At 35.4% G+C, this 25,545-nt stretch overlaps 1 protein-coding gene across 1 annotated transcript; it reads right to left on the bottom strand.

Annotated features, from left to right (window-relative positions):
- Positions 1–2,574: 2,574 nt before the first annotated feature.
- LOC130833609 (C-type lectin domain family 6 member A-like) lies at positions 2,575–19,178 on the bottom strand. Its single transcript, XM_057703386.1, has 5 exons — positions 19,148–19,178; positions 16,867–16,968; positions 11,164–11,309; positions 3,736–3,851; positions 2,575–2,719 (listed from the first exon to the last, which is right to left on the bottom strand). Exons 1-5 carry the CDS (start codon positions 19,176–19,178, stop codon positions 2,575–2,577), a joined length of 540 nt encoding a protein of 179 aa, XP_057559369.1.
- Positions 19,179–25,545: the final 6,367 nt, after the last annotated feature.

Raw genomic sequence — 25,545 nt, 5'->3', positions numbered from 1 at the left:
TCTGACTCATTTTACAAAGCTAACGTAAACTGATTTCAAACTTGCAGAGCGCGCGCACACACACACACACACACAACTATGGGTCATCTCACTTATGGATAGATATGCTTAGAGCAAATCTTCCAATGTACTTAAAGAATGCTATATCACAACTGTGCCATATCTGGTCAATCAGCACTCAGCATCCATTCCCAGCTCCTTCATTGTGCCTACCAGTGCTTCAGATCCTAGAAAGCTATGAATGACATTTTCCAGACTGCCTTCTGTTTTCCTGATGCAAATTTATAACCACCAATTAAATTCAAAAGTGAAACACTTAGACCTAAAAACAAAACAGGAGCTAACTTTCTGCTGATAATCAAGGTCATAAATTGTGAATTTCCAAATGTAATTGTTGTGGCTAGACTGAGTATTCCTGCATCCAGCCACCAGCCCGTTATGGGTGAAAAGAAAATTGTGATGATGGTGGCATGAAGGCAGCACCTCTGGATCCCGTAGATCCTGGGATCATTGCTACTGCAGTGTGATTTTGAACTCAAAGGTATCAGTGAAGAATCCCCAACTCTCATTAATTTAGTCCCCAATCAATTATTTTCCATATTTGAATTTTGGGTACACAAAATTTTTTAATTATAATTTGAGATTCATAATACACTAACCCCTTGACATTCTTGTTTTCTTTTGTCATGTTTGATGTTTATTATATGAATATCACTGCAGAATATAAAAGCTAGAACTTTATCTAGAACATGTCTATGTGCTCCTCCCAATCCTGCCTCCTGCCTACCATACAAATGTTACCATTATATTGAGCTTTGATTATCAAATCCCTGATTTGTTTTCACTTTTACAATATATGTGCCTAAATAATACATGTATACTAAAGTTATCCCCACAAAACAACTCTTCACTTTAATAACCACATATCATAGACCTTAGATCTCTCTTCATATATCATATGTTGGATGATGTTTATATACAAAAAAAAACATAGATTTCTGTACTTCCCAATGTGGTTGTACCAATATAAACTCAAATCAGCAGCTTATAAGAGATCTCATTTGTCTACATTGCCAACTCTTGGTATTACCTGCTGATTAACTTTTGCCATTAAAATGTGTATGAAATGGTATATTAATGTCATCTTGACTTGCAGGTCTCAAATTATGAGTGAGGCTGAGCATCTCTATAAAAATATGTTTATTAGATTATGTACTTCCTCTTCCATGAAGTGCTTTTCAATTATTTTGCCCAATTTTTGTCTTTCTAATTGTTTCATGACAAGTTGTTTACATGTTCTTGGTATTAATACTATGTTCATTAAAAATAATTGAAATATCTTCTTCCGGTTCAGTTTTCAAAATTCTTAAATTTAAAAACACTGGACTTCCTAGGTGGCGCAGTGGTAAAGAATCCACCTGCCAATGCAGGGGACAGGGGTTCAAGCCCTGCCCTGGCAAGATTCCACATGCCATGGAGCAACTAAGCCCATGCGCCACAACTATTGAGCCTGTGCTCTAGAGCCTGTGAGCCATAACTACTGAGCCCATGTGCTGCAACTATTGAAGCCCACATGCCTAGGGTCCGTGCTCCACAACAAGAGAAGCCACTACAATGAGGAGCCTGTGCACCACAATGAAGAGTAGCCCCTGCACTCAGCAACTACCCCGTGTGCAGCAACGAAGACCCAGCACAGCCAATAAATAAATAAATAATAAATTTAATTAATTAATTTAAAAAACACTAAGGTGTTTTGATAAACACAAGTTCAAAATTTCAGTGAAAAAATTTTTTTAATTATTTTCCTTCTTGGTCATGTATTTTCATCTTTTTAAAGAAGTCCTGCCATGATAGCCAACCTCCAAAATGGCCTACAATGAGTCCCACCTTCTGGTATTCATGACTTTGGGCAGTCCTCTTCTTTATTATACCACATTTGGTTTATGTGACAAATAAAATGCAACAGAAGTTACGGTGTTTGACTTTTGAGGCTTGATCATAAAGACATTACTGCTTTTACTTGCTCTCTTGGATTACACACTCTGGGGGAAGCCAGCCACCATATGGTGAGGATATTCAAGTAACCCAATGGAGAGTTCCCTGTGGTGACAAACTGAGGCCTCCTACCAATAGGCAAGACCAAATTGCCAGCCATGTGAGTGACTCATCTAGAAAGTAGATCCTTCAGCTCTTGCCGGGCCTTCAGATGATTGCAGACCCAGTTGCCATCTTGACCAAAGAGTGTTTTCTATGGAATTTTGAGGAGGGAAAGTGATAATTTTCAAAAGTTACCTCCTTATAAGTCTTTTAATACACAAAATACTACAACATCTGGCACAAGGAATGTTGAAAAGAAGTATGAAAAAAGGAAAAAAGAATGAATAACAAAGAAAAAAGCAAAGTAAAAGAGAACTCATCCTAAGATTAGTGGAAAAAATACTAGAAGAGAGATAATTGAAGAGAGAAAGGCATCTAAATATTCCCATGAACCTCTATAATAAGGATTACACATAAATTATGTTATCATTTTGCAATTGGTCTGAATTTTAAAGGTGTCAATGAATAAATTTCTACTCATAGGTAAATCTTCTTCATCTCACATATTGAATTCCTTTTAGAATCACAGAAAACATCATTCCAGCCCCATCCTCTCTCATCCCAAAAAACGATTGAAGCACATTCCTCTGCAGAAAAGTTGGGCTCATTTTGGTGCCAAAATCTAGGAGAAACAAAGGGTAAAAACACTTCAATGAATGCATAGTGGTTGATGAGAAAGTATGTAGGGTTAGGGTTGAAAATGGGGTTCAGGGTGAAAGAACATTCCAATGATTGCTTTCCTCTTTTCATACTGCCCTCCTCAGAAACCTCATGTGCACACACATACTTTCATACTTGCTAATCTAAAATTCTCCTGGAAAATTTGTTATGAAATAGAGTAAGTTTGAACTTTTCCCTAGAGTCTGATCTTCACTTCCTCTTCTATACAGAGCACTTACCCTGACCACTTTTACTTGTGTGCTCTTACCTTCTTCCTAAATTTCTCTATTTTCATGGAGCTACACAAAATGAATGTCAAAATGTTTGAGTCTGGAATACAATCTGTGGTAGTGTTGGGGGGGAGTAGGACATTATTTTTGAAATTAAAAGACCTGGTATTGCTGCTGACTCATTTTGACCTTAAGGAAGTAATTTAATTTCCCCAGGTATTAAATTCTTCATCTACAAAAATAGGAATCACAATAAAGTCCCCAAATAGCTCACAAGGTTGTATAAGAATCAAATGAAATAATGTATAATTAAATTCTGGGTTTTTTTAAAGCCATGAGTAAATAGTATTATTATATAATTATCCTATTAGAATTGAACATAGTACTGTTTCTGATATTTTAAATCTTATTAATTGGAGAAATATTTCATTGATGTGTTTAGGAGCAGCAAATGTAACAGTTAAGAGCACCATCTTTAGAGTTATATAGACATGGAGTTGAGACCCAGTTTCCCATCTTACTAGTTTATTGACCTTAGGCAAGTTATTCGATTTTTCATCAATGAATTCTGAAAAAGAAGTTTTTATGAAGTTTAAGTGAGATAATGCATGCACTTAGAAAGAGCTTAATGATTGTTAGACTCTGCTAAAACAGTTAGTATTAGCATTAATAGTTGGTGCTAACAAAATTTCCCTGTATTTTAATGTAAACAAGGCCCTATTGTTCATTAACCTGAGTCTGCACTCACCTGACATTTTCCTTGTAAGGTGTCTGATCAATCCACTGCCAATTATTATTCCCTTGTGGATCTGAGAGTCCCAGAAAATAAGACAATGATTTATTCAGTTGCTGGATAATGAAATCCTGTATGAAGAAAAGTGTCATAGGCTGAAATTCCCAGACTGGACTGAGTAAGGGCTATTTATAGCTCCGGAGAAAAGAAAATGCAAGGTTTGAGGAACAGTCTTATGATAGCACATTGGAAAAGAGAAATGGCCAAAAACACCAATATTGTCACAGGAGGAAGCAAGTTGTATCCTATAAATTCCTGTCTCAGACAGAATTTATTATTTTCTTTCCCAAGAGACAGAATTCTTTTCAAATGTATATATCACTTTTTGTACTTTCAATCTGTTTTTCAATTTTACAAATTTATATGTATTTCATCTTATTTATAATTGTTTATCAGTAAAATCGCCTTTGCGTTATCAAAATTCAAATTTGTTTCTCTACTCTCCTAAGTAGTATTTCTCTAGGAAGTATGTTTAAATTACTTGTGAAAGTTAAACATAAGGAGTTCTTACTAAATTTTAACTGTAGTGTGTGATTAATTTCTTAAACAATTATTAGTCTTGACCAAGAGTGGCCAAGAAGGCAGAGTAGAAAAACCCCAAGTTCACCTCTTCCCATAGCACACCAAGATTACAACATTTATAAAGAAACTATCAATGAGAATGACCTTCAGACTAGTAGAAAAGATCTTCTATAACTAAAGATATAAAAAAGGAACCACAACGTGACCAGTAGGAAGGGCAGAAACATGGTATAGTCAAGACCCACACACCAGGTAGGTGACCCACAAATGAGATGATAATTAAAATTACAGAGATTGCCTACAAGAAGCAATAGGCATAGAGTAGCTAGCTGGATAAAAAACAAACCCCAAGAGACTCACTTCAGCTTTAAGGACACACACAGACTGAAAATGAACAAACGGAAAAAGATATTCCATACAAATGGAAACCAAAACAGAGGAGCGATAGCTATACTTATTTCAGACAAAATATATAAGCCAAAAACTGCAAAAAAAAAAAAAAGAGAGGCAAATAAGGTCATTATATAATGATGAAGGGGTCTATTCATCAAGAGTTATAAAAATTGTAAATATTTATGTACCAGGGTACCTAAATACACTAAGGGCATCTAAATACATTAAGCAAATACTAACAAATCTGAAGAGAGAAAGAGACAATCATACACTAATATTATGGGATTTCAGTATACCACTTTCAACACTGAATAGATCATCAGGCAGAAAACTAAAAAAAAAAAAATTGAACTTGAACCATACTTTAACAAATGGATATAACAGACATACAAAGAACATTTGATTCAACATTCAAGAAGAATGTGAGAATACACACTCTTCTCAAGCACATATGGAACATTCTCCAGGCCAGGCCATATGACAGGTCACAAAACAAGTGTTAGCAAATTTAAGAAGATTGAAATCATATCACATATCTTTGCCAACCACAGTGATATGAAACTACAAAAATCAGTAAGTGGAGGAAACCTGAAAATTCACAAACATGTGGAATTTAAACAACATACTCCTAACAACCAATGGATTGAGGAAGAAATCATGAGGGAAATCAAAAGATATCTTGAGACAAACAAAAATGGAAATGTAACATATCAAAACATATGGGATACTGCAAAAGCAGTTCTAAGAGGGAAGTTTATAGTGTTAAACATGTATATTAAGAAAAAGCCACAAATAAAAAGAAAAACTAAGCCCAAATTTACCAGAAGAAAGGAAATATCACAGATCAGCAAAAATATATGGAATAGAGACCATTAAAGAAAAAGATCAACAAAACTAAAAACTAGTGTTTTGAAAGGATAAACAAAACTGACAAAATTTTTTCTAGACTAAGAAAAAAAAGAGAAAACTCAAATAATTAAAGCCAGAAATGAAAGATTGCAACTCACAGCACAAAGATACACAGGATCATAGGAGACTACTATGAAAAATTACATGCCAAAAAAATTAGATTATATAGAAAAAAATGGATAAATTTTTGGAAACACATAACATACCAAGACTGAATCATGAAGAAACAGAAAATTAACATGCCAAAAACGAGTAAGTAAAATGAATCAGTAATCAAAAACTTCCAAGGTAGAAAAGTCCAGGACCAGGTGGTTTTACTGGTGAATTTTTACAAATCTTAAAAGAATTAATACCAATCTTTCTGAAACTCTTCCAAAAAATACAAGAGGAGGGAACACTTCCAAACTTATTTTATGAGGCCAGAAAAATACACTACAGCACAAGAGGGCAGACAGCAGTATCAAGCAGTATCAGTAGTATTTCATCTTGTGGAACTGAAAGCACAGCCACAGAAAGATAGAGAAAATGAAAAAGCAGAGGACTTTGTACCAGATGAACAGACAGAATAAAACCCCAGAAAAACAACTAAATGAAGAGGAGATAGGCACCCTTACAGAAAAAGAATTCAGAATAATGATGGTGAAGATGATCCAGGACTTTGAAAAAAGATTGGATGCAAAGATCGAAAAGCTTACCAAAGACCTAGAAGAATTAAAGAACAAACAAACGGAGATATGCAACACAATAACTGAAATGAAAAATACACTAGAAGGAACCAATGGCAGATTAACTGAGGCAGAAGGGCGAATAAGTGACCTGGAAGACAGAATGGTGATCATCACTGATGCAGAAAAGAATAAAGAAAAAAGAATGAAAAGAACTGAAGACAGCTTAAGAGACCTCTGGGACAATGTTAAATGCACCAACATTCGCATTATAGGGGTCCCAGAAGGAGAAGAGAGAGAGAAAGGACCTGAGAAAATACTGGAAGAGATTATAGTTGAAAACTTCCCTAACATGGGAAAGGAAATAGCTACCCAAGTCCAGGAAGTGCAGAGAGTCCCAGGCAGGATAAACCCAAGGAGAAACACACCTTTGTGTAACTACATACAGTAGTTAAATTGACAAACATGAAAGACAGAGAAATGTTATTAAAAGCAACAAGGGAAAAACAACAAATAACATACAAGGGAACTCCCATAAGGGTAACAGCTGATTTCTCAGCAGAAACTCTGCAAGCCAGAAGGGAGTGGCATGATATATTTCAAGTGATGAAAGGGAAGAACCTACAACCAAGAATACTCTACCCAGCAAGGATCTCATTCAGATTCAATGGTGCGATCAAAAGCTTTACCGACAAGCAACAGCTAAGAGAATTCAGCACCACCAAACCAGCCCTACAACAAATGCTAAAGGAACTTCTTTAGGCAGGAAACAGAAGAGAAGGACCTCCAAAAACAAAAACAAAACAATTAAGAAAATGGTAATAGGAACATACATCTCAATAATTACCTTGATTGTAAATGGATTAAATGCACCAACCAAAAGACACAGACTGGCTGAGTGGATACAAAAACAAGACCCATATATACGCTGTCTACAAGAGACCCACTTCAGACCTAGGGACACATACAGTCTGAAAGTGAGGGGATGGAAAAAGATACTCCATGCAAATGGAAGTCAAAAGAAAGCTGTAGTAGCAATAGTCATATCAGATAAAATAGACTTTAAAATAAAAAATGTTACAAGAGACAAGAAGGGACATTACATAAAGATCAAGGGATCCATCCAAGAAGAGGAGATAGCAATTATAAATATACATACACCCAATAGAGGAGCACCTCCATACAGAAGGCAAATGCTAACAATTACAAAAAAGGAAATGCAAGGCAGAAATGGAGACACAGATGTAGAGAACAAACATATGGACACCAAGTGGGGAAAGCAGGGAGGGTTGGGGGGGAATGAATAGGGAGACTGGGATACCAAATTGTACACTTTAAATATATGCTGTTTATTGTCTGTTAACTGTATCTCAATAAAAGTTCTAAAAAAAAAATACACTACAAGAAAAGAACATTACAGACCAATATCCCTGATAAATATAGATACAAAAATTCTCAACAAAATACTAGCAAAGCAAATACAACAGCACATTAAAAGAATCATACACCATGACTGAGTGGGATTTATCCCTGGAAAGCAAGGATGATTCAACCTATGCAAATCAATAAATGTGATACACCACATTAATAGAATGAAAGATGAAAATAATGATCATCTTAATAGATGTCAAAAATCATCTGACAAAATTCAACATCTGTCATGATAAAACCTCTCAATAAATAATAAAAGTTATGTATGACAAGCCCACAGCTGACATCTACTCAACAGTGAAAGGTTGAAGCTTTTCCTCTAAGATCAGGAACAAGACAAGGATGCCCACTTTCACCACTTGTATTCAACACAGTACTGGATGACCTAGCCAGAGCAATTAGGCAAAAAAGAAAGAAAAAGAAAGAAAAAGCATCCAGTTGGAAAGGAAGAAGTAAATGGTCTCTATTTGCAGATATCATACTCTTACACACAGAAAATTCTAAAGATTACACCAAAAAACTGCTGTAACTAATAAATGAATTCAGTAAAGTTACAGGATACAAAATCAACATACAAAAACCTATTGTTTTGGGACTTCCTAGGTGGCGCAGTGGGTAAGAATCTGCCTGCCAATGCAGGGGACATGGGTTTGATCCCTGCCCCAGGAAGATACCACATGCTGTGGAGCAACTAAGCCCATGCGCCACAGCTATTGAGACTGCACTCTAGAGCCCATGAGCCACAACTATTGAGCCCACGTGCCACAACTACTGAAGCCTATGCGCCTAGAGCCCATGCTCTGCAACAAGAGAGACCACGCAATGAGAAGCCCGTGCACCACAATGAAGAGTAGCCCCCACTCGCCGCAACTAGAGAAAGCCCGTGTGCAGCAACGAAGACCCAACACAGCCAATAAAATAAATTAATTAATTAAAAGAAAAAAAAAACTATTGTTTCAAACTTCCTAGGTGGCACAGCGGTAAATAAAGAATCCTCCTGCCAATGCAGGGGACACGGGTTCGAGCCTGCTCTGTGAAGATTCCACATGCCATGGAGCAACTAAGCCCATGAGCCATAACACTTGAGCCTGTGCTCTAGAGCCCATGAGCCACAACTATTGAGCCCATGTGCCACAATTATTGAAGCCCGCACACCTAGGTCCCATGCTCCACAACAAGAGAAGTCACTACAATGAGGAGCCTGTGCACGGCAATGAAGACTAGCTCCTGCTTGCAGCAACTAGAGAAAGCCCATGTGAAGCAACGAAGACCCAATACAGCTGATAAATAAATTAAATAAATAAATTTTTTAAAAAACTATTGTTTCTATATATCAGTTGTGTTTCTAACAGCAAACTATCTGAAAAAGAAATGATAAAACAATCTCATTACAATAGCACAATAAATAACAAAAAAGATACTATAAATAACATTAACAATAAAATACTTAGGGATAAATTTACATTGTCCACCTTAAATTTATATAATATTATATGTAAATTATATCTCTTTAAAGCAGGAAAAATTGTTGGAACTAATAAACATATTTGGCAAAGTTGCAGGGTACAAAATCAATATAAAAAATTAGTTGCATTTCTATACACTAACAATAAACAATCTAAAAAGGAAATTAAGAAATCAACCTCATTTACAATATCATCAGAAGAATAAAACAATAATAAACTTAACCAAGGAAACAAAAATCTTGTGATCTGAAAACTACAAAACATTTTGAAAGAACAAAAGAAAACACAAATAAATGGAAAGACATCCCATGTTCATGGATGGGAAAACTTAATATTGTTAAAAGGCCCATACTACCCAAAGCAACCCTAGTTTCAATGCCTTTGGTGTCAGAATTCCAATTTTTTTTTCAGAAAGAGAAAAAAAAAAATCCTAAAATCCATATGTAAACTCAAGGGACTCAGACTAGCCAAAGGAAATTTGGAAAGAAAAAAAAAAAGAACAAATTTGGAGGCTTCACACATCCTGATTTCAAAACAAGTTACAAAACTATAGTTCTCAAAGCAGTAATGGTACTGGCATAACAACAGACATATCCACCAATGGAACAGAATAGAGTCTAGAAATAAGCCCTTACATATCTCGAATATATATATTATCAAATGATCTTCAAGAAGGTTCCAGAACTACTCAATGGTAAGAGGATAATCTCTTCAACAAACAGTGCTGGGAAAACTGAATATCTACATGCGAAAATAAATTTGGACCCTTACCTTAAGCCATAGACAAAAAAGAATTTCAAAACCCTAAAAATGGAAAAAAGACCTAAAGGTAAGACCTGTAACTATAAAAATTGTGGAAAAAAACACAAGGGAAATGTTCTATGACACTGGATTTGGCAATAATTTTTAGGATATGACACCAGAACCATAGGCAACAAAGAAAAAAATAGACCAACTTAACTACATCAAACATTAAAACTTCTGTGCGTCAAAGGAAATAATCAACAGAGTGAAAAGGCAAACTGTGGAATGAGAGAAAATGTTTGCAAGTCATATAGCTGTTAAGGGATTGATATCTAGAATATATAAAAACTCCTATAACTCAATAACAAAAAAAACCCCACAAATATCTCAATTTTTAGAATAGGGAAAGAACTTGAATAGACATTTCTCCAAAGAAGGCATGCAAGTGAGCAACAAATATATGGAAAGATGCTTAATATTGCTAATCATTAAAGAAAAGGTAATCAAGCAGTAATAAAATATAAACTCACACCCATTAGGATGGCCACTATTAAAGACAAAGAAAATAAAAAATGTTGTCAAGAATGCAGAGAAATTGGAACCCTTGTGCACTCTTTGAGGGACTGTAAAATACTGAAGCCACTGTGTAAAACAGTATGGTCGGTCCTCAAAAAATTAAAATTAGAATTACTATATGCTCCAGCAATCCCACTTCTGAGCATATACGCAAAATAATTGAAAGCAAAATCTCAAAGATCACCTGTGTTTATTGCAGCATTGTTCATGATAGCCAAGTGGAGGAAACATCCCAAATGTCCATAAACACATGAATTAATAAATAATACATGACACATACATAAAGTGGAATATTATTCAAACTTAAAAAGGAGGAAAATCCTGTCACATGCTACAAAATGGATGAACTTTGAAGACATCATACTAAGTGAAAATACAGTCACAAAAATACAAATACTGTATGGTTCCACTTACATGAGGTATCTAAAGTGGTCAAACTGATAGAAACAGAACATAGAAAGGTGGTTACCAGGGGATGGAGGGAGGGGGAAATGAGTTGCCATTGTCCAATTGGTATAGAGTTCCCATTTGGCAAGATGAAAAAGTTGTAGAGATCTTTTTACAATAATGTGAATATATCGTTAACACTACTGAACTATACACTTAAAAAGAGTTAAGGTGGTAAACTTTATTATTTCATTTCCACAGTTTTTTAATTTAATGAAAAACAAAAGTACCTGCTCTGTTTCTGTGTTGATCACCACCAAATGAGCTCCCATCCAAACACATTTCTGCTCACTCTTTGCCCAAAAATTCTCTTCAGTAGAAATGAGGTAGCAGCTGGAACCAAAGGACTTCCAAGTACTAGGGCAACATCCCCAAACTTTCTCTATATTGCATGAAAGGAAAGGGTGAGTCCAAGATGAGACAGATAAGATTAAAAAGGTATGTTCTAGACACATAAAATGAGGATCTGCAGCTGTATAAAGATGGGTTTCTTAATTCATGTATTTTCTGTTCCCTTAATTATATAATTTGGGGCCATAGAATTGCTTTTTTTAATTTATTTTTAATTTATTTATTTATTGGTTGTGTTAGGTCTTCATTGCTGCTCGTGGGCTTTCTGTAGTTGCAGAGAGTAGGGGCTACTCTTCTTTCCAGTGTGCGGGCTTCTCATTGCCGTGGCTTCTCTTGTTGTGGAGCATGGGCTCTAGGTGCACAGGCTTCAGTAGTTGTGGCACACAGGCTTAGTTGCTCCAAGGCATGTGGGATCTTCCCGGACCTGGGATCAAACTCGTGTCCCCTGTATTGGCAGGCAGATTCTTAACCACTGTGCCACCAGGGAAGTCTCTAGAATTGCCTTATTTTGTTTATTTTTTAAATTTTCTTTTGGCTGTGTTGGGCCTTCGTTGCTTAGCACAGCCTTTCTCTAGTTGTGGTGAGCTGGGGCTACTCTATGTAGCAGTGTGCAGGTTTCTCATTGCAGTGGCTACTCTTGTTGTGGAGCTTGTTGTGGAGCAGGGCTCTAGGCATGTGGGCTTCAATAGTTGCGGCACATGGGCTCAGTAGTTGTGGCTCATGAGCTTAGTTGCTCCGCAGCATGTGGGATCTTCCCGGCCCAGGGATCAAACCCATGTCCCCTGCCCTGGCAGGCGGATTCTTAACCACTGTGCCACCAGGGAAGCCCTAGAATTGCTTTTAAATAAACATTCTTTAACATTAAGTCCTCAATATTTACCAAGGTTTGCCCATAGAATTTTTGGGACTTTTTTTTTTTTTGCAAAAATGTCACTATTTTTTTTTCCTGTTCTTCATACCCTTTAACATGAGAAGCACCAAATTCAGAGTTTCAAATGATTAACATAAGTGAATCTGGAATGCCAGTTCTGCTTAATAATCTTGGGCAAGCCACAGAGCTTCAAATTTTTAACATTTTTAGCAATGATAATTATTCTCAGGGTGGTTGTGGGAATTAGGATTATGCCTCATTAGAATTCTGGCTCTGCCATTTATTACGTATGTCCTTGGGCAAATTACATAACCTTCTTGCACCTTATTATTGAATCCTTAAAATGGAAATAACAATATCAAATTCAAAGTGAGACAATCACATAATACATACAAAGCATTTTAAAGAATGCTTAACATGGAATAATTGCTCATAAATGTTACCTACCACTAATTTTTACCCAGTATCAAGCGCTTAAGAGTATAAACAAATACTTCTCTCTCCTTCCCCCTTAGAAGCACCAGTTTGCCACTCTCCTAAGATTAAAGAAATCTGCAGCTAACTGTATAAAAGTCCACTGACATCTTTTGATTACATACATATAATTTTAGCACATATATATGTATGCCTTAATACTATATAACTTTGTTGGGTTTTGAATTTTCTCAGAGGTTTATATGTGGTCTTCTTGGGCTTAATTTTTCATTCTATAATGCTAAGATTCATCCATGTTGTTATATGTAGCTCTATTTTATTTGTTTTTTTTTAATGTGGTCAGATGATTACATATTAAGTAATGAGAAAACATTTACAGACAGTTCTTCATTTTATAATATTATAAAATGAATAAAATAGATAGACCATATCTATATCATTTTAATATTGGCCACTTTTAGAAATCTATCCTTATACATTCTGTTCATTATTAAAAATTGCTTTTCATAATACTTCTCAAAGTGTGTATTAACATATTATTTTAATTTAAAAACTCTAATTTGACTGACTGTTTTGATGGTAGGGATTGGCTTTGCCAATTAAGTTACATATGGCAAATACTTCTCACACATTGAATATGCTAAATCTCCAGCTCCAAGGTTAACAAAAATATTGAAAGCTGTGGTGAGTAGAAGAATTTGTCAAAAAGGTATACTGATTTTAATGATATTTATTTTCCCAATAGTTCTGAGAATTAAAATGCTTTGTAAGTATTGAAAAACAGGTGTAATTAATAGTCATTTGATAAGACTTCTTAAAGCCTTTTTGCGTACTTCCCAGAAATTAAGAAAGCAAATGACTACTGACTGAGAAATAGCAAGGCTTTGCAAATTATCCTATTTATTATTCTTTCCATCCAACAACATTGAAAAATAACCTAATCAAATTCTCAGTTAGCAAACCATTACAAATAATTTTTGATACTAGAACACTATGATTTTTGGCCAATAACTGAATATTTTGAAAAAAAAATGAGTGACATTCTAGCAGAGCACATTCTATGGCTGTATACTTATCTAGATAAGTGAGACATCGGTTTGTGTCACTAAAGTGAAAAATAAGAATAGAATTGATGTTGAATTCTATCTCATTCTACTAATGATGTTATCAGTAGTAGGTACATCTGATTGCACTTTTAAGTCCCATTCATCTAAGAGATGGGCTTCCAATAGAATTTTACTTTATTAGTAGTAATTTATCAAGATTTATATTACATTTGTGATGTTTTTGAACAGAAGACATTCATAATACTTAAAGCCTACTGTACCACAGGATATAAAAATATTAATGTAACTGGAGTATGAGTACTTGAAGCAGTCAAAATGTTTGGACCTATGCACAGATCACCATGAATGTGACAACTACAAATACAGATTGATCCACAAACTACAGTTATCATTGGTGATTGATTTTCTAAAATAATAATTTTGAATAAACTTCTGAACAAAAGAAAAAAATAAAAATATTAATGTATACTTATCTACATATTTTGGCAGGTGGCGAAAGTGTGTTGTAAATATTAGTCCAAGGGGGAAAAAGGATGATCTGGCTATTAAATAATATACATTACTCTTTAATGCATGATGGGAGTAGGGGTAACATTTTGTAATGCCATTTAGACACTAGTAGATACATTTTTTAAAAAGACATGGCAGGTTTTTTAATGTTAATATTAACAATGTTCCAGAAACTAAAGCCTTTGATTCTACAACATGATGCAAAAATATAGACATCAAATTAAATTGTATGAGGGTACATAACTTTTCTTTTTTTTAAAATATATTTCCAAATTTATTTTTTATTTTAAATCTTTTTATGCCCAACAAATTACAAACAGTAAACTGTATAAAACCGATGTATACATTAATGAATTATTAAAACTTGAACATGTTCGTAACTCCCATGTAGGTCAAGATACAGAATTTTGCCAGCTACCCCAGATGCCTTATATGTGCCTCATAAGCACAAACCCCTTTCTACGCCTTTAGATGTAATAACCTCTTTTCAAAATCCTTTTAGGGTCTTGGCAAGCAAAACAGTCTAAAGATGACAGGTCTAGGCAGAACGCAGGCCTACTGAAGAAACTGACATTAAACCTGCATCTGAATATCTCAACACTGGGATTGGGTGGGGAAAAAAATGGAGAAGGTACAATGTGGATTTCAATTTTTTTTTTTTTTTTTAAGAAATTAGCTCCTTTTTTAAAAAAAAGTCTTTACTGAATTTGTTACAATATTGCTTCTTTGTTACATTTTGGTTTTTTGGCCACCAGGCATGTGGAATCTCAGCTCCCGAATAGGGATCAAACTCGCACCCCCTGCATTGGAAGGTGAAGTCTTAGCCACTGGATCACCAGGGAAGTCCCACAATTACTTTTTAACTTCAATCAAAATGCAAATTTTTTTGTTTGGAACTTTTGTTTTTCTTTTTCATTGTCATAATAATTTGAAAGGATATTGTTTAAAAATTAGGCATTTTTACTTGCTGACATGGTATTATACAACATAATGTTATCCTAATCTGTAACTTAAATTAGTTTATTGAACAGCCGGAGTGGCCATAATACAAAGTTGGATATATTTAGGGAGTGAATTTGTAGTCTCTTATGGAAGATGGATGTAGAGTTAATTTAATATCCATCTATTTTTTTCATTTCAGAGCATTCTGAAGGCAAAAGCTTCCAGGAAGGTATTCTTTAAAACTCCAGTAGCTGTTGGAATGCCTCCAAAAGTCAGCAGGAGGACAGTCCTGATAGAATTATGTTTTCCTCCCAGAAGGGCCAGTTCCACAGCTGTTCGACCAAAAAAAAAACCCCAACATGACAAGAAAAACATAGGTCAGGGAGAGTAGAGAAAATTATTCCTCACAACCCCTCACGCACCATATTCTTGCCAAATACCAAAAAAGGGAAAATCCCAACATCTCATAGAAATACAAAGAAACTTCTGCCCTCTTTTTACCTCTCATAAGTTTCTTCATAAAAGCTGAGATGGAAATAGGTCTTGAAATAGCAAGAGTATGACATCTATTTGAATGTCTTTACTTGGAAGAAGTAAAACCATAAAGACCACTACAAACATGCACTTTCAAAAGGACTTTCAAAAGTCCTTTCTTGGACTTTTTTCACAAGATGTAGTGGGAGTCAGACCATGATTCTGAATTCAACTCACCCAACTGTCCACATACGAAGTTACCAGGACTATATTTTAAAGTAGGGGCAGTCTCCTTGAGGCAGGAAGACAACAGTATGGCCATTTTGGAAAAGGACCGGGAAACAGCCTTGGGCAAAACAGTCTTTGGAAGCTAAAGAATAAATGGCCTGGGGGCCTGAGTCCCAGAGACAAAAACAAAACGAAACAAAAACAGGCTTGCAGGAATAAAAGATTGGCTTTATCTCTGTTACACTAACAAGTGTACCTAGTTGCCACAAGACAAGAAGCTCAACTATACATTTTAACCTTATCTGTACCTGTGCTTTCTTGCAGGAAGTTCTCGTGCACTCCTTTCCCCTCCAGAAGCTCTCCCTATGCCTGACAGCCACCATGCAGCCAACCTGCTGCTGGTTAAAGAAGCTGGACAATTTCTGGAAATTATCAGTCATCATGAGACAAATGTTATGTCTCCCTTGTGTTATGAAAGCAACTCACCCCCTACTACTCGGGGAGCCAGCACTTTTTTTTCCCCATCTTCTCCCTTGTGCACAAGCTCTCTCTTTTAATAAAAAGGTTTCCTTGCCTAAGAGTCTCGTGGAAGTGATATTCATTTCTTGGTATTGCTATCCAAGAATTTGGAAAGGGCGTGGTAACATCATCCTGAGCCATGTTTCGTGAGCCAAGTTGACCAGTAATAAAGCTGATACTTGGAATGGATATGCGCATTATTAATTGGGAAACTTCGATATCAAAAAGAAGACTTCATCCATTTGATAGAGGGTGAGGATAACGTGAAACAAGAACTGTTCGGGATAATTTCTAGGGTAGGCTTCAGCAAATTACAAGGGTATGTCGATAGCATGTATTGAGATCAAGAAGTCTGGAGGAGGCATTTTTTGAGGGCAAATCTAGAGCCTGATATGAACATTAAAGTTTAGAGATATCTTAAAGATATCCAAGCAGCATCTTTATTATTTTTTTAGATGGAATAAACTGATCTTGAACTCAACCCTGACCTCTCTCTGAGAAAAGAGAAAACGGAGTTAAACATCGCAACACCTTACCTGTCACCCTTGTCCCTTCACTGAAGCAGGTAAGATTTGAATGATGTGTGTGTAGTTCAGACAGCCTTTTGCCAATTTTGCCATGTGTAAAATAATAAGTCACTGTGAAAGAAGAAGGATTAGTATCCACCCATTCTTTTACTAGAGAGCCTTATGCTGTATAAATCTGTCCCAAGCTGTCTTACCTCCAACTGCCACCACTCTCTTCTCTCTATGCCAGCCCAATAAAGACCATGCTGAATTACTGCTTGCTTGTATACATTATGTTGTCTGTTTGTATGCCTACACGTTTATTTTTGGCTCTTTCCCTATTAGAATTTAAGCTCTATATTCTAGGGCAGAGATTCTGTTTTCTACACCAATTAATCACAAACATCTAGAGCTGTGACAGTCACAATAATCAATAGATATTGTTAACTCACTCGCGGTTCTGCTTCTCCTTAATTTTATAATCCTGAAGCGAGCTTGCAGGTTATTTTGATACTTTCTAAGATTTCTGACTACTGGCAGCTACAGATAAACATAGAGGGTAAATAACAACCAAGGGGAGACTTTAAACCCTTACAGATGTTTTAGGTTTTATAAACTTTATGTTCAAGGTGTGCACATTGAGTAAGACCTGTTCTCTCTCAGGTCCTGCCTTGATTTTTCATTCATTTCTTTCATGTCCTTCTACTATTGAAACCGAGTACTGTCAAACCTTTCTACCTTTCTCTTAGCCTATGTTTTAGGGTCCTGAATATCTGCTTCCTCTTGATTAATGAAATAACTATTCTTAAACCCCTTTCTCTCTTGCACTTAACCCTGTAAAGCAAAGCAGATTCTAATTTTGGTGATAATTCTTTGTGTTTTAATAAAGACTATAAGATTGATTTACATGTCAGAAGGAACTTCAAATATGGCCTATTTGACATAGGAAGTCACTTTCACCCCCTCAGACTATTCAATAACTATTTGTTTGTTTGTTTGTTTGTTTTGGCGCATGGGCTTAGTTGCTCCGCAGCATGTGGGATCTTCCTGGAGCAGGGATCAAACCTTTGTCCTCTGTATTGGCAGGCAGATTCTTAACCACCTCACCACCTGGGAAGCCCCTCAATAACTATTTTTAATCACCTAATCAGTGAATAGACAACCAAATGGTGAATTAGAGAGCAAAAAGATCTTTGAGACTTCTCACAAAATGAACTTGAAATATTTATCTGGAGGCAAAGGGAACAGGAAAGAAATATTGTATTCTCCTCTATTTCCAATATTCCACTTGAAAACTTTGTCCTCTTCTATTGGGAAAGACTCCTACATGAAAATCAAAGCCCCCAACCTAAAGTATTATGATTATAAAGGCAATTATGGTCACACTCTCAACAGAGGGCTTTGTGACTAGAGAACACTGTGACCACAATGAACCCAGGAGTGGAAGACGGAGTCTTAGAGGATGGCTACAGCTAATACACATTCATAAGTGAGATCATGATTGGGAAGATGCTAATAAAACCAGGTGAAATCAATCTGGAAGCAGAGCCAGTTATCAAAAGATGGAGAAAAGAGGAGAAAAGGCAGGAGGAGGGGAGGAAAAATGAAGAAAAGTATGGCATTCCAAGTAAGAACTAACATATGAATGGGGAAAAGGGAACATACTCTGAGGGAATCTATATAGAGATTGAGAGAAGTGGCACCTCAACTTACCCACACAGCTCACAATGAAACATGCACTGAGGAGGGCTATGGAAAGCACGGCGATACACCAGAGCCTCACATGGAAGCAGGATTCCGCTTTCTCTGTCAGGTCAGCAAGACAAATGCAGTTACCAGGGGGCCAGGAAGCAAGAGATCCTAAAAAGCTTAGAGCAATGAGGAAACCAGATGAAGAATCTCAGAGTAATTAAAAAACTAAAACAAGAAGAGAGCTTAGAAATAAATAACTGGGTGTAGCTCCCAAGTCTTAAACAGTCCAGGCAAAACTCATCCTCAGCCAATGGGAATTTCCATTTCCTTGTTCTTTCTTCTTAAATATTATCATCATCCATTGACGTCCCAGTCTTTCTCAAAATATCACTTTTGCCCCCACTTCTCATACCCCTGTGTGGTATGTGGTTTCTTATACTTTCAAGTGATTCTGGCTCTGAGGAATTATTCTTTCTTTCAACCTCCCATGACTCTACAATGTGGTCCAGTCTTTTGCCCATCAATTTGTCCGTTGTCTACCTTTTCTCTACAGGTGATTCTTATCACTTTATCACACACTTAAACCTTCCTCTCTGGAATGGAGAAAAGGAATACTTACCACCACCTTGAGGTTGCCCTTCCTGCACCATTCTGTAGGCTTCCTGTGTTCAGAAGGTCTGGGACCCTCTTTATCTCTCTCTCTCTGAAGATGTTACCCAGAGCTCTGGCTTCATTCAAAGAGGTCAGAGCTCAGAGATGAACGCTTACCACTCTGTTGTGGCTAAGAGACGTCCAATATAAAGGGTACCTTGAAAGAAGAAGTCGCAGTTTGGACTACAGTTTCTCGTGATTTTTAAATATTGGGTAAAATAAAAGAGAAATTGAGAAACATAGCCTACACTCTTTATGAGAACTTCAACAAGGATATTCAGATCATTTGTTCACTCCCTGACATAAAATTTCTCTCTCTGATTCATATTCATTCTGTCATGCATAATAGAAAATTTTTATGCCTTTAAAAAACTATTTGTAAGCCATAATTAATTTAGTACTCCCTAGCCAACCTTTACATTGGATTTTATGTAAGACTTAATCCATGTGTTGAACAGTGCCCTAGGAAGTGAGCAAAAGTCTGATTGAATAGATATGACCTAGATAACAAGGGTCGATATAGTAAATTACATAAAGAACCCTGGATATTGTTCAGGAATATAATTGCAAAATGGAAGAGTCTGGAATCTATCTCCAAAAGTAATACAACATTCTTATTGCATCAAGACCAACACTGGGCAGCAGTTAGTAATATTTTATAATCTCCTTGATTAGGGAAGGTGGAACTTGAAGTGGTATAACAAGGGTGAGCCTCATTAATTTTTTTGTTATTACTCAAGGGTTTAGGGATCCTTCCTAACATACCATCTCCAGAATGTAGACATTTCTATTAACATTACATACATCTCCACAATCTCATGTGAGCAGCCACAAATACAACAACAACAACAAAAAAGCAAAAATAGAATTACTATGGATATATGAATATTGAACTCAGCAGGATTTTGTTTATTTGTTTGTTTGTTTGTTTGTTTGTTTTTCTGGCCACACTGGGAGGCATGTGGGACTCTTAGTGCCCCGACCCAGGATCGAACCTGTGCATTGGGAGCTCGGATTCTTAACCACTGGACCACCAGGGAAGTCCCAACTCAGCAGGATTTTTTAAGTGATAGGACAGTTATAGCTAATAATGAAATAGACATTGAGAACAGGATTAAAAACCCAGAAAATTCTCCCTATCGTTGGTTTGAGATGCAAAAAGTAGGTCACAAGGGGAGAAGGAGAAGTGGTTATAAAACATCATCTTCTGTTTTCAATTCCCCTCAGAGATGTAGAAACATAAACCCAAGGATTAAGTAACTTCATGGTCCAGAAAAAGAAAACATTCTCTTCAGATGTGGAGAAATGGAAACTCTTGAACACTATTGGAGGAAATGTAAATTGCTACAGCCACTATAGAAAACAGTGTGGAAATTATTTTAAAAACTAAGAATAGAACTATGATGTGATCCAGTCATTCCACTCCTGGGTATATATCCTGCAAATATAAAAACTCTAATTTGAAACAATGCACCATCAATCAACTGGATCTGGTTGACATTCATAGAATATTTTATCTAAGACCACAAAATACACATTTGTCTCCAACTCACATGGAACACCACCAAGATAGGCCACATTCTGGGCCATAAAACACACCTTAACAAATTTAAAATAATAGAAATTATACAATGTCTGCTCTCAGCTCACAGTGGTATGAAACTAAAAGTAAATAATAGAAAGATAGCAGGAAAATCCCAAAACACTTGGATATTAAACATTACACCTCTAAATAACACACGAGTCGAAGAAGAATTACCACCAATTTTTTTTAACTAAATGAAAATGAAATCTATCCAAATTTATGGGATACAGCAAAAGAAGTGCTTAGAGAAAAATTTATACCATTGAAGACCTATATCAGGAAACAAGAAAGACCTAATATCATTAACTTAAGCTTTCACCTTAGGAAACTATAAAAAGAAGAGCAAATTAAATGCAAAGTAAGCAGAAGAAAATAAATAATAAAAATAAGAGCAGTCAATGCATGGTGATGACCTAGAGGGGTGGAATAGGGAGGGTGGGAGGGAGGCTCAAGAGGGATATGGGAATATATGTATAAATACAGCTGATTCACTTTGTTGTACAGTGGAAACTGGCACAACATTGTAAAGCAGTTATACTCCAATAAAGATCTAAAGAAAAAAAATGAGAGCAGAAATCAATGAAATTGAAAACAGCAAAACAATAAAGACAATGAAACCAAAAGTTTGTTCTTTAAAAATGTCAACAACATTGATAATCCCTTAGCCAGGTTAACAAAGGAAAAAAATGAGAGAAGACAGAAATTACCAACATTAGAAGTGAAAAAAAAGTTGTAAAGGAGTTATCATGAATGACCCACATGGACATTCGGGGATATGTGTATAAAAACAGATGAGTGAACTTTGTGTACCTCCCAAAAAAAATAAAAAAAAATTAAAAAAAAAAACAGATGATTGAACTTGGTGTACCCCCCAAAAAATAATAAATGAATAAATTAAAAAAAATAAAATAAAATATTTTACATTTAAAAAAAAAAAAGAAATATTGCAGAAAAAAACCCACTTCGCTACATGCATGACAGAATGGGAATCACTTCTATTCACTGTTATAACACTGTTCTCAAAGCAGCTTACAATTAGCATTCTTATAAACATCTTTGTTAAAAGAGTACTTAAATACTGCACTACATGCATTTCAGAATGGTGATCATGTCCATTCACTGATATAACAGTGGTCTGAATGCAACTTGCAAGTTGTATTTTTAGATATATCTTTATAACCAGTATTCATAAACACTTTACTAAATGCCTTACAGAATGGGAATAACTTACATTTTTAAGGGATATTATAAACATCTCTATGCTCACAAATTTGATTACTTACATAAAATGAACAAGTGCCTTAAAAGACACAATCTACCAAAAGTCACCCAAGGAGAAATGGATCATCTGAATAGGCTAATAGCTATTAAAGGGTTGAGTCAAAAATTAACAAACTTCCAAAGCACAAAGCCCAAGCCCCAGATGATTTCACTGGTGAATTCTACCAAAACATTTAAGGAAGAAATGATACAAATTCTCTACAACCTCTTCCAGAAAAATAGAAGAAAAAGGAACGCTTCCTAACTCATTCTATGAGGCCAGCATTTTACCCAATTACCCAAACCAGACAAAAACATTACATGAAGGAAAAATACAAATATCTCTCCTGAACACAGATGTGAAAATTCTCACAAAATATTGCAAATGAATCAACAATATACAAAAAGAATCATACACCACAGCCAAGTGGAATTTATTCCAAATATGAAGGCTGGTCCAACATTCAAAAATCAGTTAAAGTGTTCTATCATATCAACAAATGAAAGAAGAAAAATTATATGATCATATCAACAAATGCAGGAAAAGCATTTGACAAAATTCAGTACCCATTCATGATAAAAAAAACTCTCAGAGAACTGTGAACAGGGGGGAATTTCCTCAACTTGAAGGAGAACATTTACAAAATTGACAACTATAATGGTGAGAAATTGGACACTTACCCTCTAAGTTTGGGAACAAGCCAAGGATATCCTCTATTATCAATCCTGTTCAATATCTTACTGGAAGTTCTAGGTAATGCAAAAAGATGAGGAAGGAAATGAAAGGTATAGAAATTGAGAATGAAGAAATAAAAAAAAATTGTTTTGCATGACATGACTGTCTATGCAGAAAAACCCAAAGAATCAACAAAAGAAACTCCTGGAACAAACAAGTACTTATAGCAAGCTAGAAGGATACAAGATTAATATACAAAAGTCAGTTGCTTTTCAATGCTTGGTGTTGACCTAGAGAGGTGGGTTGGGGAGAATGGGAGTGAGGCTCAAGAGGGAGGGATTATGGAGATATGTGTATAAATATAGTTGATTCACTCTGTTGTACAGCAGAAACTAACACAACGTTGTAAAGCAATTATACTCCAATAAAGATCTGGGGAAAAAAAACATAATGAAAAAGATTTTTTTTTAAATGTCTATATGTATAAAACTGAGTCACTTTGCTGTACAGCAGAGATTGGCATAACATTGTAAATCAACTATACTTCAATAAAAAATAACATTTTTTTAAAAAAAGAAGGAAAAAGTCAGTTGCTTTCCTATATTCTAGCAATTAGCAATTGGAATTTTTAAAACTTAAAACACAATACCATTTTACATTAGCATCAAAAAATAAGTACTTAGGTATAAATCTGACAAAATATGTATAAGATGTAGAGGAAAACTACAAAACTCTGACAAAAGGAGCCAAAACTCTAAATAAATGGAAAGATATTCCATGTTCATGGAGAGGTAGATATAATGTTGTTAAAATGTCAGTTCTTCCCAACTTGATCTATAGATTCAATACAATACCAACCAAAACCCTAGCAAGTACTTTGGATATTAACAAACTGTTCTAAAGTTTATATGGGAGAGCAAAAGATCCAGAATAACTCACACAATATTGAAGAAGTACAAGGTTGGAGGACTGATGCTACTCAATCTTACGTCTAACTATAAAGTTACAGTAATCAAGGTGTGGTGTTAGTGACAGAAAAGACAAATAACCAAGAGAACAGAATAGAGAGCCTCACATATGAAGTGGCACATATTTATGCTGTGTCAAGGTCACTTGCATCTTACCATATCACTCAGAACATCACTACTGTCTGAACAGCTGGATTTGCTTTATTGGGGAAATGGTTTTTCTCTCTGTGTCAGTGTTTCCACCCTAAGTGCTTTGGCTTAGTAATAAATATGTTAGAACTTTTGTTGGAAAAAAAAAAAAAATCTAGATGCAGACTTTATACCTTCACAAAAATTAACTCAAAATGGAATATAGACCTAAAAATAAAATACAAAACTGTATAACTTCTTGACTATAACACGGGAGAAAATCTAGGTGGCCTTGGGTTTGGCAATGAATTTTTAGATACAATACCAAAAGGTATGATCCATGAAAAAATAATTGATAAGTTGGAATTTATTAAGATTAAAAACTTCTACTCTGTGAAAGGCACTGTTAAAAGAATGAAACACAAACTACACACTGGGAGAAAATATTTACAAAACATATCTGATAAAGAATTTGTATCCAAACAGCCAGAACATGCTGGCTTTTTCAGGCAGTGAAATTATTGTACATGATACTAGATGGTGGATACATGTCACTACACATAGGTCAAAATTCATAGAATTACAACTCCAAAAGTGAATGCTTATTTAATCTATGGCTTTTAGTGATAATGGTGTATCAGTGTCAATTCACTGATTGTAACAAATGTACCACCTTGTTATAAGATGTTAATAAGTGAGGGATTTGAGGGGAGCAGAGGGTACATGTGAATTCACTGTACGTAGTACTCAATTTTGTTGTGAACTTAAAATTGCCCTAAAAATAAAGTCTATTAAAAATATTATGTTCAAATCAGAAAAAAAGGAACTTGTATCCAAAAGAAACAACAAACTCTTATAACTCAACAATAAGAAAACAATTAAAAAGTAAGCAAAATATCTGAACAGACACTTCACCAAAGAAGACACATAAATGGCAAATAAGCATGAGAAAAGATGTTCGATATCATTTGCCATTAAGGAATTGCAAATTAAAACAAGATACTCCCACTACACGCCTATTAGAATGGCTAAAATCTAAAAACACTGACAATAACAAATGCTGGTGAGGATGTAAAGAAATGGGAAGTCTCATTCATCGTCGTCAATGGGAATGCAAAATGGGATAGCCACTTTGGAAGACAGTTTGGCAGTTTCTTACAAAGCTATGCATAGTCTTACCGTATAATCCACCAACTGTGGATAATAGGTATTTACTTAAATGAGTTGAAAGCATGTTCACACAAAAATCTGCATGTGAATGTTTACAGCAGCTTTATGCACAATTGTTAAAAATTGGAAACAACCAAGATGCCCTTAGATAGATGAGCAGATAAACTGTGGTACATCCATAAGATGACATATTTTCTACAATAAAAAGAAATGAGCTATCAAGCCACAAAAGACATGGAGGAACCCTTAAATACATATCGTTAAGTGAAATAAACCAGTCTGAAAAGGCTATGTAATGTTATGATTCCATCTATACGACAATCTGAAAAAGGCAAAACTAGAGAAACCGTAGAAAGATCAGCGGTGGCCAAGGGCCATGGGAGAGTGGAAAAGGAATGAATAGGTAGGGCACAGGGGATTTTTAGGGCATTTCAACTATTATTTATGATACTGTGAAGGTTAATACATTCCTAGTTATATATCCAAGAGAAATGAAAACACTTGCCCACAAAAAGACACATAAATGAATGTTTATAGCAGCTTTATTCATAATATCTAAAACTTAGAAAGAACTCAAT

Source organism: Hippopotamus amphibius, chromosome 12 (genome assembly GCF_030028045.1).
Source record: "Hippopotamus amphibius kiboko isolate mHipAmp2 chromosome 12, mHipAmp2.hap2, whole genome shotgun sequence".
Taxonomy (NCBI): Eukaryota; Metazoa; Chordata; class Mammalia; order Artiodactyla; family Hippopotamidae; genus Hippopotamus; species Hippopotamus amphibius.
This window is presented reverse-complemented; position numbering and strand designations above follow the sequence as displayed.